This window comes from Typopeltis vanoorti, chromosome 5, assembly GCF_054136105.1.
Source record: "Typopeltis vanoorti isolate ZY-2024b chromosome 5, IOZ_Tvanoo_1.0, whole genome shotgun sequence".
Classification (NCBI taxonomy): Eukaryota; Metazoa; Arthropoda; class Arachnida; order Uropygi; family Thelyphonidae; genus Typopeltis; species Typopeltis vanoorti.
The window spans coordinates 74,694,146-74,707,831 of NC_143553.1; the positions used below are offsets into that span (position 1 = coordinate 74,694,146).

A 13,686-nucleotide genomic window follows, 5' to 3' on the forward strand; every position below is an offset into this window, starting at 1 on the left:
ACGGTATATGAAAAAAAGATGGTATTTGACCATATTGGATATGGTCTTAATAAGATTAGTATTATGTCATTTTATAATTAGTTTGTAATTTATATCCCCTACTAGAGGGGAAAGTATCTTGCATTTCATAACATTATCAAAAGAATTTGTTGCAATTATATCATACCATATTAGTTATAATTTTTATATTATAACGTAATTGAAGAAAAATGTTTTGCTTGGTTAGAAAGGTCAAAAGTGTTCTGGGCTAGTAACCCTTCCTATAATGCATAGTAATATATACATTCGAAAGGAAGTATGCTGTCCATTATGGGATATTAAGTCAATTGATGTCAAGTCAACAGCCCATATACAAGTAGCCCCTAGTTGTGAAGATAAATCATGCACAAACTTTTGTTTGCTTATGCTTGGGTTAAGATTGAAAACAATTTCTTGCTTAGGATTAATACCACATAATAATAATGAGAAAATAAAAACAGTGAAGAATAAATGAATTTAAAGCAGAAATCCTATTAAATGCAAGTGTATATCAAATGTAACATATCATTTTATTTGATGGTTAAATATTTGTTTCTATAAGATTTTTTTTCTCTCTCATACATAGCTGATTATTTCAAGCAGTGCTTAGTTTCGGAGCAGTGCTATAGCATGAATCAGAATACGTACTGTAATGCTGGGATTTGTTCATGTAAAATGGGATACTATTATAATGGCAAAGACTGCATTTCAAGAAGTAAGTTAAGAAATTATGTACACATTATGTTTTAAGACACTTAACATGCTGTAATCATAAGAGTTTCTTCTAGAAATACATGCCATCAGAAATACAATAAGTATTATAAAAAAAATTAATTATTTTCATTGTACTGATTGACATAATTCTTAGAATATTTGAAAATATGATTTCAGTTTTTTTTTTATTTTATTTTATTTTTTTTAAATTTATCACTTTAATTTGGTTTAACCAATAAGAATACAATTTGGTCGGCTAAATCCCAAATTGCCAGCCCATCCTCGTTCGTTCAGTATCCAGGTAGATGCCCAACAGGGTGCACCATGAGACGGTGAGGATTGGACATTAGGTCAGAAGCACTGGTCGGTTCTCCGCATTCCATTGAAGGCTATGTGGAGGTCTCCTCTCAGTTATAAAAAATGATGGTACAACATGACAAAATTTAATGTCGGCTGGGGCGTCGCCCGGTTAAACAAGGTCCCCGTTGTTTTCGCCAGGGAACCAGGGCGAACAGCGAAAAGTCAGTTACTGGAACAAATCTGAAAACACACCCCAACTCAACATCACAGAGTTAAAGATCGGTACTATCAACATAAGAAGCCTGAATGGCAAAGAAATGGAGCTAACTGAGGAATTAGATAAGTATCAGATCGACATAATTGGGGTGACTGAAACAAAAAAGACAAAAACTGGTGAGATCTTTCTGAGCAATAAATGCAAAATATTATATTCAGGCAATGACAATCAAGGAAAAGGAGTAGCAGCCATAGTATTCAACACAAAATGCGAGGCTAATCTTCTTGAATGGCAGGCAGTCTCAAGTAGAGTGATGTGGGCAAATATGAGAATGGGGAACTGGACAATGAGACTTATTTGTGCGTATGGTCCCATAGAAGGTTCTACTAAGGTAGAAGTGGAGGAATTTTTTGATACTTTAGAAAAAGCAACTGACACAATGAAAAAGGAAAAGTTGGTCCTTGTTGGGGGATCTGAATAGCAGAGTAGGAAATGATTGTCAGACACAAAAATATATTGGAAAAATTTGGAGAAAAGAGCAAAGCCAATAATAATGGCAAATACCTGTTGGATTTCTGCTCAGGACATGGACTGGTTATTACTAACACCATTTTCCAACATAAAAATGTGCACAAATTCACATGGAGAGAAGAGGCAAGGAATAAGAAAAGTCTCATTGACTGTTATTGTTGATAGCGATGTTTTCTCCCTGGTGCAGGACACCAGAGTGTACAGAGGATTTGAAAGAGTTTGAGAACATCAACCAAACCTTGGAGATTCAGTGGCAAGCCTTGAAGAACACCCTGCTTGATTCAGCCAGAGAGGCATGTGGTGAGGTTGCCTGCAAGGATAAAAAATCAGGACTCCATGGTGGACACAGGAAGTTAAAGAGGCAGTGAAGGAAAAGAAGAAATCATATCAAAAGTTCCTGGCAAATAAGTCGGCTTTTGCTCTCAGAGAATACAGAGACAAATGTAAGAAAGCTAAACACTGTGTAAAACTAGGCAAACAGTCATGGGAGGACTTCGGCAAGAACATAGAAAATAAATATCAAGAAGGTGGTAAGATATTCTGGAGGTTGTTGAAGAAGCTTAGAAATGGAGGAAAGAGAGTGCTGTAAAAGTAATTAGAGATGATAAAGGTGACATGAAAACAGGAGAAAAGGATATCCTTGAAGTATGGAGTAATTACTTCGAAAAATTGCTAAATGAAACAAGCAATGATAGCACAGTGGCAAAAAACACTCAACAGGCATACAGTTAGGAATACATATTGATCCTTGAAGTAGAAAAAGCCATCAAAGGCTTGAAATGTGGAAAGGCAGCAGGAGTAGATGATATTCGACCAGAAATGCTGAAGTATGGTGGTATGAAAGTCCTACAGTGGCTGCACTGCATAGTTCAGAAAGCCTGGACAGAGAGGCGAATTCCCGATGATTGGAGTAGAGCTCTAATAGTGCACATATATAAAAAGGGAAATATAACTGACTGAGAATTACAGAGGTATTTCCCTACTGAGTGTGCCTGGCAAGATCTATACTAGTATGCTTGAGAAATGGTTGAGAAGAATCGTGGAAGAAAAGCTTGGTGAAGAACAAGCTTGATTCAGGCCAAATAGAGGCTGTCAGGATCAGATCTTCACTTTATGACAAATAGTCGAGAAAGCATGGGAATATAACAAAGATCTGTATTTAAGTTTTGTCGATCTGGAAAAAGCATATGACAAGGTGCCTAGAGAGAAGCTATTCAATACCCTACAGTTATATGGTGCCAATGGGGCATTATATCAAGCAATACTTAGTCTGTATTTGAGTTGTAAGTCGGCAGTTAGAATTGAAGGATGTACAGGAAGATGGTTTAATGTTAAATCTGGTGTGAGATAAGGATGTACATTATCCCCTCTGTTATTCATTATCTATATGTATCACATTATGAAGGAAAGTGGTATTAAACATGATATCAGAATTGGAGATGTTAATGTCAGCTCTTTGCTTTATGCAGATGATGTTATACTTCTGAATAAATCTGCTACAAGTTTGCAAGATTCCCTGACTAAATTGAATAACTGTTGTAGTAGATATGGTATAAAGGTCAGCATTAAAAGACAAAGACAATGAAAATAGGTACAATTGTTGAAAATGTCAACTGTGTTGTGAACGGGGAACCTGTGGAACAAGTAAAACATTTCAGCTACTTAGGCACAATTTTTAGTGAAGATGGTAAATTAAATATGGAAATAGACAACAGAATCAACAAAGCTGGTATGTGAGGAAGTCAATTGAATAAATTCATATGGAATAAAAGAGAAATTAGTCGGAACACTAAATTAGACAATTAAATTAAATTGTCTAATTTAGTGTTCTAAACTAAATTATAGTGTAACTAAATTAAATTATACAAGACTATTCAAACCAGTTTTAACTTATGGATCTGAGAGCAGGGTCAGAAGTAAAACACTTGACCACAGACTGGAGACCACAGATATGATAGTCCTGAGAAAGATTAGAGGCGTGAGCAGATGGCATCAATGGCAATATCATATTAAAAACGAGGATATTAGGAAAGAACTACATTGTTTACATCCAGGAGTGTGTTAGCAGAGCTAATCTCAGGTGGTATGGTCACTTAAACAGAATTGGCGAGGAAAGATTAGCAAAACAAGTGTTCTCTGCTAGGTTGGCAGGAAAACGACCCAGAGGAAGACAATGAGATTGGTACAGTACAATGTGCCTTAGACGATAGAAATATAAGATCTGATAATGATAATATTGGAGTCTTGACAAGTAACAGACTGATTTGGAGGAAAATTGTAGATAGGAAGTTAGTAATTATGTAAATTTTTCATGTAGTACTATCATATCCTGTACACCCCTTGAGGGTACATGTCAGGAATTTGATAATGATGATGATTTCAGTTTTTTGGACCACAATTTTTAGTGAAGATGGCAAATTAAATATGGAAATAGACAATGGAATGAGCAAAGCTGGTATGGTAGGAAGTTAACAAAATAAATTTATATGGAATAAAAGAGAAATTAGTCAAAACACTTAAACTAACTGTATACAAGACTATATTCAAACCAATTTTAATTTATGGATCTGAGAGCTGGGTTAGAAACACTTGATCAAAGACTAGAGATCACAGATATGAGAGTTCTGAGAAAGATTAGTAAGTGACTAGATGGCATCAGTGGCAGAATTAAAAATGATGATATGAGGAAGGAACTCAACATTGTTTGCATTCAGGTATATGTGAACAGAGCTAATCTCAAGTACAATCAGAATGGGGAAAGAAAGGTTAGCAAAACAAGTTCTTTTTGTTCAGATTGCAGCAATTTGGTTATGTAAACCACTTACTATATCAATTTAGGTGGATTGATACAGTAAGAAGGTGTCTTAGAGTACAGAATATACGATCTGACAATATTGGAGTTCTGACAAATAGGAGATTAATTTTGAGGAAAATTGTCAGTAGGAAGTTAGTACTAAATGAAAGGTTCTGAACTGTCTCAGCAGCATCAGGCAACTGTAGACACTGTTCTCTCATGATAGGGAGAATAGATATTGCAGTGTACAGAATCCTCTAACTAGTTCAAAATTTGCAAGTAATAATTTTCATTCATTGTTTGATCTTACTAGATGACTTGCCTTAAGAATGGCATTGATATGAAAGAAACACATTAATGTTGATTTTATTTTTTTACTTTTTTGTATGGGATGGGTCAGGGGGTTCTGTAATTCTTCATTAAAAATAAAAAATGCCTATCTTTGCATCATCATCATCAGCAAAGATAGACAGGACAATCAGATATGCTACTGATATACATCATTCACAGGGTAATTTGAATAGCCTGAAGTGTGGGCAAAGGATAATGGTTGTCAATTAATTGTTAGTAAATGTAAAGTTATGCACTTTGTCGTGATGTGATATTTTATGAGATTATGCTTGGAACAACTAATGAAGCTAGAGATCTTGGAAGTTATGGTTGATAGAAAGAAAGATCAAAGGTCACATAACAAAAATTGCAAATACAACTTGGAGGATAATTGCAATGTGGAAACGAATATTGACATGTAAGTATTTGGAAGCATTTTGCCTTTTTGTAAGGCATTCATACAACCACCTGGACTACCGTGCACTGATTTGGTCTCTTGGATTCCGCCGAGATAGAGAAGCTGTGGAAAGGCTGCGAAGAAGAGTTACAAAGATGATATTGGGATTGTGGAATGTAGATTATAAGAATAAATTGAGAGTATGTGGACTACAGACATCAGTAGACAGAAGGAAGAGGGAGTGATGTGATAGAGGTCTGTAAATGTTTATGAGAACATTTTAGGATATTGGTTGTTAATATTTTTTTGTTATATGGAGGGTGAGGAGAGGACAAGGGGGGGGGGATCTGTGGAAGTTAAGTCTGTGTGCATTTAAGAAAGGGATGAGAGCTATATTTTTCTCTCATAGAATCATTAGTGAGTGGAACAGTTTGCCTGTTGAAGTAGTGAATGAGTTTAAGAGAAAGTATGACAGCTGGTGTGGGTGATGTATGGCCTTCCTAAATGAGTCCCTGACTCCCTCGAGGTATAATAATAATTTTTCTCAATTCAAATTTGCTACCAAATATTCTTTGTTTAAATTCTTATTCACACACACACCTCCTATTCTACTGGCTATTAATCATTTAATTAACTGTCTATTTAAACCCAAATGCTATTTTAATGAATTCACTTATTATAACAAGTCACTAAAAAAGTCCTAGTCAAAGCCAGATAACATCAGTTCTCTTCTAAGGGAAATTTATTGTAGTAAACTTTCTATAATAGGCATATAATCTTTCTATAATCTCTAATATAATAGGCATAATCCAATTCTTATTATTAATTCCATTGAGGATTAAGCTTAGTAAACTTATTCTTGAATGACTGGTTGAAAAGAAATTGCTCAGATTGCAGTTTATGATTGATGAATAGCACCAGAAAAAAAGAGGGAAAAAAACTAGTGAAGTTTTGACAAATTTCACTAATTTTCAATGATGCCAAAATTAACTGTCCAAGCCTTTAACATTAAGGTGTTTTATATCATGATCAGAGGATGCTTGACACTAGTTTTGAGTTATTATTTAGATGAAATATGGAAGATTTCACTAAGTGGTTGAGGTCTTCAAGTGTGTGTGTGTGTGTGTGTGTGTGTGTGTGTGTGTGTGTGTGTGTGTGTGTGTGTGTGTGTGTGTGTGTGTGTGTATATAGTAAGAGTTTGATCTACAGATGTAAGGGGGGAGGGGGGAACTATCCCTTATGATGCTTTAAATTATCATAAGGAGAAGCTGTATACCAAGGACTCAAGAATCTTCATGGAGTCTAAAAATTCATGCATTCGGATCTGCATATTTGCAGGATCTGTATTCACGGATTTGTGTTTTCGTGTTGGTGCTCATGAAATGGCATCTTCAGTCTCACAGTGAGCATTCTCCGAATAGGGTAACTTGTGATTTTTGTGTATTGTGTGTGTCTGCATTAGGCTACTTTGTGCTTAAAATATTACTGTGCTTATGTGAATACCCATAGTTTCTAAACAAAGTGCACCTAGTGATGGGCAAAAGACCAAGAAAGGAATGACACTTTGAATGAGAAAGTTCAGATTCTAGATTCATGTCTATAAAAGCTCGCATACCGCTGATACGTTTATAGAACTCCTGTTGGCTTAGTGGGCACAATCACTAAAAAAAACTGGGAAAAAAAGTCTTAGGGAAGTACTTTTTTTTTTTTTTTGTTTATAGTGAGTAAGATTTTACGTAATTTGTTGAAGTCTACACACATAATATCTACATAATTTGTCAAGGTCTACACACACACATATATTAAGCTTATTTTGTAATGTGAATTCCCATCTACAAAAGTTGGTTTATTTTAGATAATCTGCTTCCCATCCTCTGAAGGTACAGCAATCCCTCGATTAGTGAGCCTAATGCATTCTTTAAAACAGGCGCATTAATCGAAACCGCACTAATCGAATATAATAACTTATGGGAAAAAATTATATTTGTTCCTCAAATTTCTTTTTTGAACCTTAATTTTTTTTTATAAAAGAATTAAGGTATATCTTAGAGCTTAGTTAAAAGAAAACCATGAAGCTGAAAGACAATAAAAACATATTCAGAATATAAATTTTATCATTCTACTTCTTAACAAAGAATTGAGCTAACGTAGTTTAGCGGGCATTTTGTTTCTTTTTTTTCATAATATGACAACTGACAGTATGGCCCTATTGCCTTAAAAACTTCAATTGTACAAAAATATTTTCAAGTTGTTTCTGTGAAATCTCTTTTGGCTGACTATCAGTGGTTAAATTTGCTTCATATTCTTTGGGATCTTCCTGCTGCACATCTAAATTTAGCAGGTTGGAATCACTCAATTCTTCAGAATGAGATTTAATTAACTCTTGGACGTTATCATTGAAGAGGAGAAATCAATGAAGGACGTACACATTGGTCGCCAACATGCGAAATCACGTGCTTTATAGATAAAATTTTCCAATTGTTATACAAGCAAAATAGTTACCACTTTAAAAACTACAATGATTATAAAAGAGAAGTTAATTTTCCGATGTGTAATAATAAAAAACTCATCCCAGAAGACTGATTGATTACCCTATTATCAGAATGGATTCTCCTTTTTGTGACATGCACAGAGGTGTCGAAGGGTCTCAAATCTGTGAGCGTACTATAGCAGATGACATAAATTTTGGCAGTAAAAATTTGGAATATAGTGTACATGGAAGTAGTGTAGTATGCCATTAAAAATAACTTTATAAAATTTTTTAAATCGGTAACTAAATTATTTCATTCTGGTGAGTGATTTTTTAAAATAGTCAGCCATTAAAATGTATAGATACAAAATTTTTAAAATCTGTTACATTTATTTTTAAGATGTATATAGGTGCACTAATTGAATTTTAGAGGCGCACCAATCGAGGGATTACTGTACTTTATAAATGTAACACTTCACATCTTCATTAAATAGGATAACTGTTATAATTGTATTCATAGTTCCATGTGAATATTGAAAATGGCTTATCACAAACATCTGTGTCTACATCCATGAGATTCAAACTTACTGTTTGTCAGAGAGCAATGGTGCTAATACACTCAGCTAGCTCAGCTGACAAAATGAGTACCATGTTTGTTTTTCGGCTCTTAATTTAGTTGTACTCAATTTGTTGCTTTTATTAATCCTGTGTTACCAAATTGATATCCAGTAATAATTTCTTAGATTGATTTTCTATTCTTTCTGAATGTGATGTATTTTGAAAAAATCAACTTTTGTTGCTTAATAATGATTTTAAAAAAAGAGTACTTGAATGGGATAGAGGTAAATCTATAATATACAAAAGCTGTTATTTATTTTTCAGCCTTTGACTGCATATTGTGTATGCAGCATGTTTGTTCATATTGACACATTCAAAGTATGAATTTCATTTTACTGAATTAGCTGATTAGCTACTGACCTGTTTGTTTGAGCGGAGAGCACACCTCTCTTTCCAGAGGTGTGCTCTCCGCTCACCTCTCTTTCCTCCCATGTGCATGGATTTTTGTGAATATCTTTAAGAGGGACATGAATTTCATTTCCCAGTGTGAGGTTACCATCTTGCATATTGGAGCCCTGAAATTGCTTGAAAAAGTTAACATAGTTCTTTGTGATGTTTGGTCTCTAGGGTTCTCAGATTATGGGGGAAGGGGGGGCAAATCACCCATGGTACTAGTATATATTTGCAACATTTCATGAGTGGAAACCACTTTAAACAAGGGAAAAAAATGTCAATAATATGATTCAATTAACTGAAATGATTACAGTAGAAATGATATGAAATCAACATATTCGCTGTTTGATTCTGATTCACTTATTTATCTTTTTATTCTTATTATAGTGGACTTTGACTATGATATAAGTGCATTACGGATCGTAATAATTTATTTATTTTTTAAAATTTTTTCCAGGTGGAAGTGAAGCTAAAGCACAAGAAATATATAAAGCTGCACTAGTAGCAGCAGCTTGTTTTATTGTGGCTATTGTAGGAATTTTTGTGGCATGCATTTTAAGAAAGTAAGTAAAATATTACTTTCCACTATCTGTTGTCAGAACTGGTACCTAATCATTGGAATCTTCCTCATAGTGCATTTTTTCTTTTACTTCATTTCTGTAGTTTCTCTGATTGTTTTCATTTCAAGTTGTACCATCTAAAACAACCTTTCTTTACTTTTCATTGATCTCTCTTTCTATCGCTGCTTCTCATTTTCATGTCTTTTCTTAGCATCCCTTCCCCCATCTCTCTCTTTTTTTTTTTTACTGCCCATTTTATTCTGTTATTGTTTTGTATACTTGTGACTTTATTGTCATAAAAATCTTTCTTATTGTGTTACCTTACTAGTGATTCATATTGATTATAATTAGTGTTTTTTTTTCCTCCCTTCTCGATCATATAAGGAACTGTTTGAGCACTTTCCTTAATTATCTGAACTACAAGGGTAACCTCAAAGTATTTGGAATTTGCCTATATTGTGTTATAATAAATAACATCTATGTTATACAGGTAATCCTCATATAACGCAGTACTTATACAATGCAGCTTCGATATAACGCAGTCTACAAATTGTAATAACCCTTGTTCAACACGGTATTTTTCAATATAACACAGTCTACAAATTGTAGTAACCCTTTATCTTTTCATATATTTTTCACCACATGACTTAAAAATCAAATTTTATCTTCTTAAATTTGTGTCTGCCCGCAATATGGGCAGACACAAATAACTTATAACTACAATAAGTACTGCTACTTATTGTAGTTATAAGTAGCGAATTTATATTAGGGGAAATACCCTTTAGCAGGTTACAGCTAGCATGTTTGAAAATTGGTTTTTCAAGTGTTTTGTACCTGGTATAGAAAGTTACACAAAGAAAAAGAATATCCACTTCAAAATTGTACTAATTTTAGATAACGTACCAGGCCACCCAACAAATTTAAGCCATCCGAATATTAAAATAACGTTTTTGCCGCCTAATACTACTTTACGTATTCAACTACTCAACCAAGGAGGAATAATATCAACATTTAAGTCATATTATATTCGTCGAACATTCTAATTAATTTCGAAAAAATGGAATCTAATCCAAACATGGCACTGCCTCAAGTGTGGAAAGAGTTTTCAATATTGAAGTATGTGAAAATTATTTCTCAGTCCATTATGGGATTACAACCGTCTACACTGAATGCTTGCTGGAAAAAAAGATGACCTGAAGTCATTCTGAACAAAATTTCGTACCTCCAGTGGATGAAGAGCTAAGTCGTATAATAAACGTCGCACACATTTTTGGTGGAGAGGGCTTTTGTAATATAGTTGAAAATGAAATTAGTGAATTAATTGATGGGGAAAGATTTAAATGAGGAAGAACTGGTACAATTAATAGATGACATCGAACCAAATGGTGGGGAAAGTTCTGCCGAAGATTCTGATTGTGATGAATCCGTTAAAGAATTCAGTTTAAAGAAATTATCAGAAGGATTTGACTTGGCAAGAAATTTAGGAAGTTATTTTATGGATAATAATTCCTCAATTGAACGCTCCGGAAAATTGACAAAACAATTGGATATGTGTTTAGTTCCATATTATGAACTTAATAAAAAATTGCATCATAGTGGTAAGCAAGGTCTTATTACTGACTTCTTGAACCAGCTGAAGTAGGCAATGAGAATTATGCAAATGATGTCCAAGAGATTTCAAGTGATGACGATGCCTGGCCAATCGTAAATAAAGAACACCTACGAAATGTCTGTTGTGAAGACAGTGATGACGATTAAAATATGCACTTTATTTTATTTTGTCTAAAACATTTATGCATTATATGTAGTGAAGTTTACATACAATTTGTAATTTTTATAAGTTTATACTATGTATTTATTTCATGGTTTATATGTTTTCTTAACTTACATGAATTACCTGAGTTAAATAAAAATATATTTTTGTTGGATATGTCATTGTTGTTTATATAATTAAAAAAAAATAACGATTTTGAAACCTAACCCTACTTTTTCTATGTGATCTGTGTCTCGCATAATGTGATTTATATAATGCGGCATTTCTATGGAACCTAACATCCGCATTATACGAGGGTTACCTGTTTATTATAACATCATCTGCATACAAATTTGAAGCTTGCTCTTATGAGCAGAATTGAGTGACCAAAATCATCTATGAGAATTTTTATTTATGATTTTGTCATCGGACACATTGTAGCAATGCTTAAGTGAATATTTTAATTATTTAGGATGAGTAGTTGAAATCATTCAGTTTGAGAACTTTTGAGTTTGATGAACTTAGTATCCAGAAAATTCCAGAATATCTGAAAACAGAAAGGCTCAGCGACTATGAAAAAGAGTACCATATTTTACTAATGCGAAATGTTCAAATTCAGACTCTGTTGATCCCGAAACATTGCTTTATACCATTGAAGCCAGTATGTGCCACAAGCACCCACAGCATGTTGACCATCACAGCACTCTGGAGATAGGGAGAGAGGGGGCAGACTATTGTCAGCTTGGGAAGGTTAACAAAAACTGTTGAAATGTTTTGCACAAATTAACATCAGAGCAAGCTGAGCATCATGACAATATCTGTAGAGAATTTCTTACCAGTCCTTGTGATTGAGCATTTCTTCTAATGAATTATCTACAGTGAAAAGTGTATACTTCAATACTTTAAGTATACTTCAACCATCTAAAATACACAAAAAAATCATCCTGAATGAAGCATCATGTTTTTTTGTTCTGATTGGTTTGAAAAGTAAGGCTGTGGTGTATGTTTGGAGTTTAAAAAAGTCATCCCACTTTGATTCTGGGATGGTTACCATTACTTCTGATATTTGTTCCCTAAAACTAGAGTCAACAATATACTGTTCATGTCCATGTATGTACTTCTGCACGCTGGTCAGTCAGAAGCGTGTCCCATTCTATTAAAAAAATTCTAGATTATTCATACAATTTCAAATTTTTTGGGAAAAAAAAAATCAAGGAGCTGGAAATGGAACTTCTCCTTCACCCAACCTATAGGTCAAACTTGGCATCATCTCATGACACTTACTCTTGTTGATGGCTGACTTCCTGTGCAGATACCACTTTGTCGGTGTTTAGGAAGTATAATTTTTTTTTTTGCTATCAAGAACTGGGCTGTATTATAGAGATCAAATTACTTGCAGACATTAGTAGTTCAAGATTATATCATTGAACATAATGGTTAGATTTTGTTGAATAGTGTTTTTAATTTGCAAATTTGGGAAATGTTAATATAAAAAAATCAAAAAAAAGTTTATGTTCTGCTTAAACTTAGCAAAAATAAAAGAAAAAAATGCTCTGAATTTTATTCCAACTCATGCCACAAATTTTTTGAATCGTAGAAAATAAAAATATGAAATAGGCAAAATTTGCCAAGAGATTAATCCTGACTGTTCTATCAGAATAGAATGTAATGAAATATGAAATTCAGAATCTTTGGTAAAGATCCTGAATAGCTTTACTAAAATTTGTTCAGCCATCAAAATTTTTTAAAATCCGACCATTTAATGACAAACCAATATGAAATATATGTTACAACTGAACTACGAGAAAAATGACTTTACATGCTGTTGCTGTGATAAGGAATCTATGTTGTTAAATCAATTTCAGAATAAATATTGTGAAATAACTTTTTTAAAATTTATTTTATTTTTCTTTTTTTCTTATGATTGTGTCTAGTCATGTCATGTTTGATTATTCAATTCAGGAAAAATATAAAATTCATTGGGCACTAAGTCAGGACTGAATATAATGCAGAGGATTTTCTGTTTGTATTTTCACTGTCCTATGTTTAGTCTGCTGTGTTTAGTTATGACTTATTGTGCAAAAGAACCTATCAGCTTTAAAATCCATAATCTTGGAATGTACTTTCAACAATATTTGAATGTACTACTTAGCACTGATTATTGTTTTGTTCCTTATGTCCATGAAATCAGTAAGCAAAATACATTTACAATACAGAACAACAGTGTCCATTGCTCACATACTGAAGAAGTATTGAACTTTGTTTTACACGCTAATATTATTATTATACAGGCACCTCCATGGAGTCTAAAGACTCATTGCTGGAGACTTGTTTCGGTCACTCTATCCAGGTGCTGAAACATTTCTCCTGCAACTATTCTATAAAACTCTTTAAGCAACTTAAATGTTTCTATCATATCCCCTCTTTTTCTCCTAGCAACCAATTTCTGCAATCCACACACCTTCAATCTATCCTCATAGGGAACATTTCCACAGGCCACTCACCTCTGAATCTTCTTCACTGCTTCTTCATTCCAAAGAAATCCAGGGGACCAGACTTGAGTGCAGTAATCCAGATGTGGGCATATCAAG

At 33.7% G+C, this 13,686-nt stretch overlaps 1 protein-coding gene across 3 annotated transcripts in view; it reads left to right on the top strand.

Moving 5' to 3' along the window:
- The window catches only part of LOC150106541 (uncharacterized), an 84,862-nt gene that overhangs the window by 55,155 nt on the left and 16,021 nt on the right, over positions 1-13,686 (top strand). For all 3 annotated transcript variants that reach the window (XM_090393188.1, XM_090393187.1, XM_090393189.1), the window contains exons 3-4: positions 605-733; positions 9,240-9,345. In XM_090393188.1, the coding sequence (XP_090249314.1) occupies positions 605-733; positions 9,240-9,345 (235 nt within the window). The remainder of the gene's footprint in view (positions 1-604; positions 734-9,239; positions 9,346-13,686) is intronic.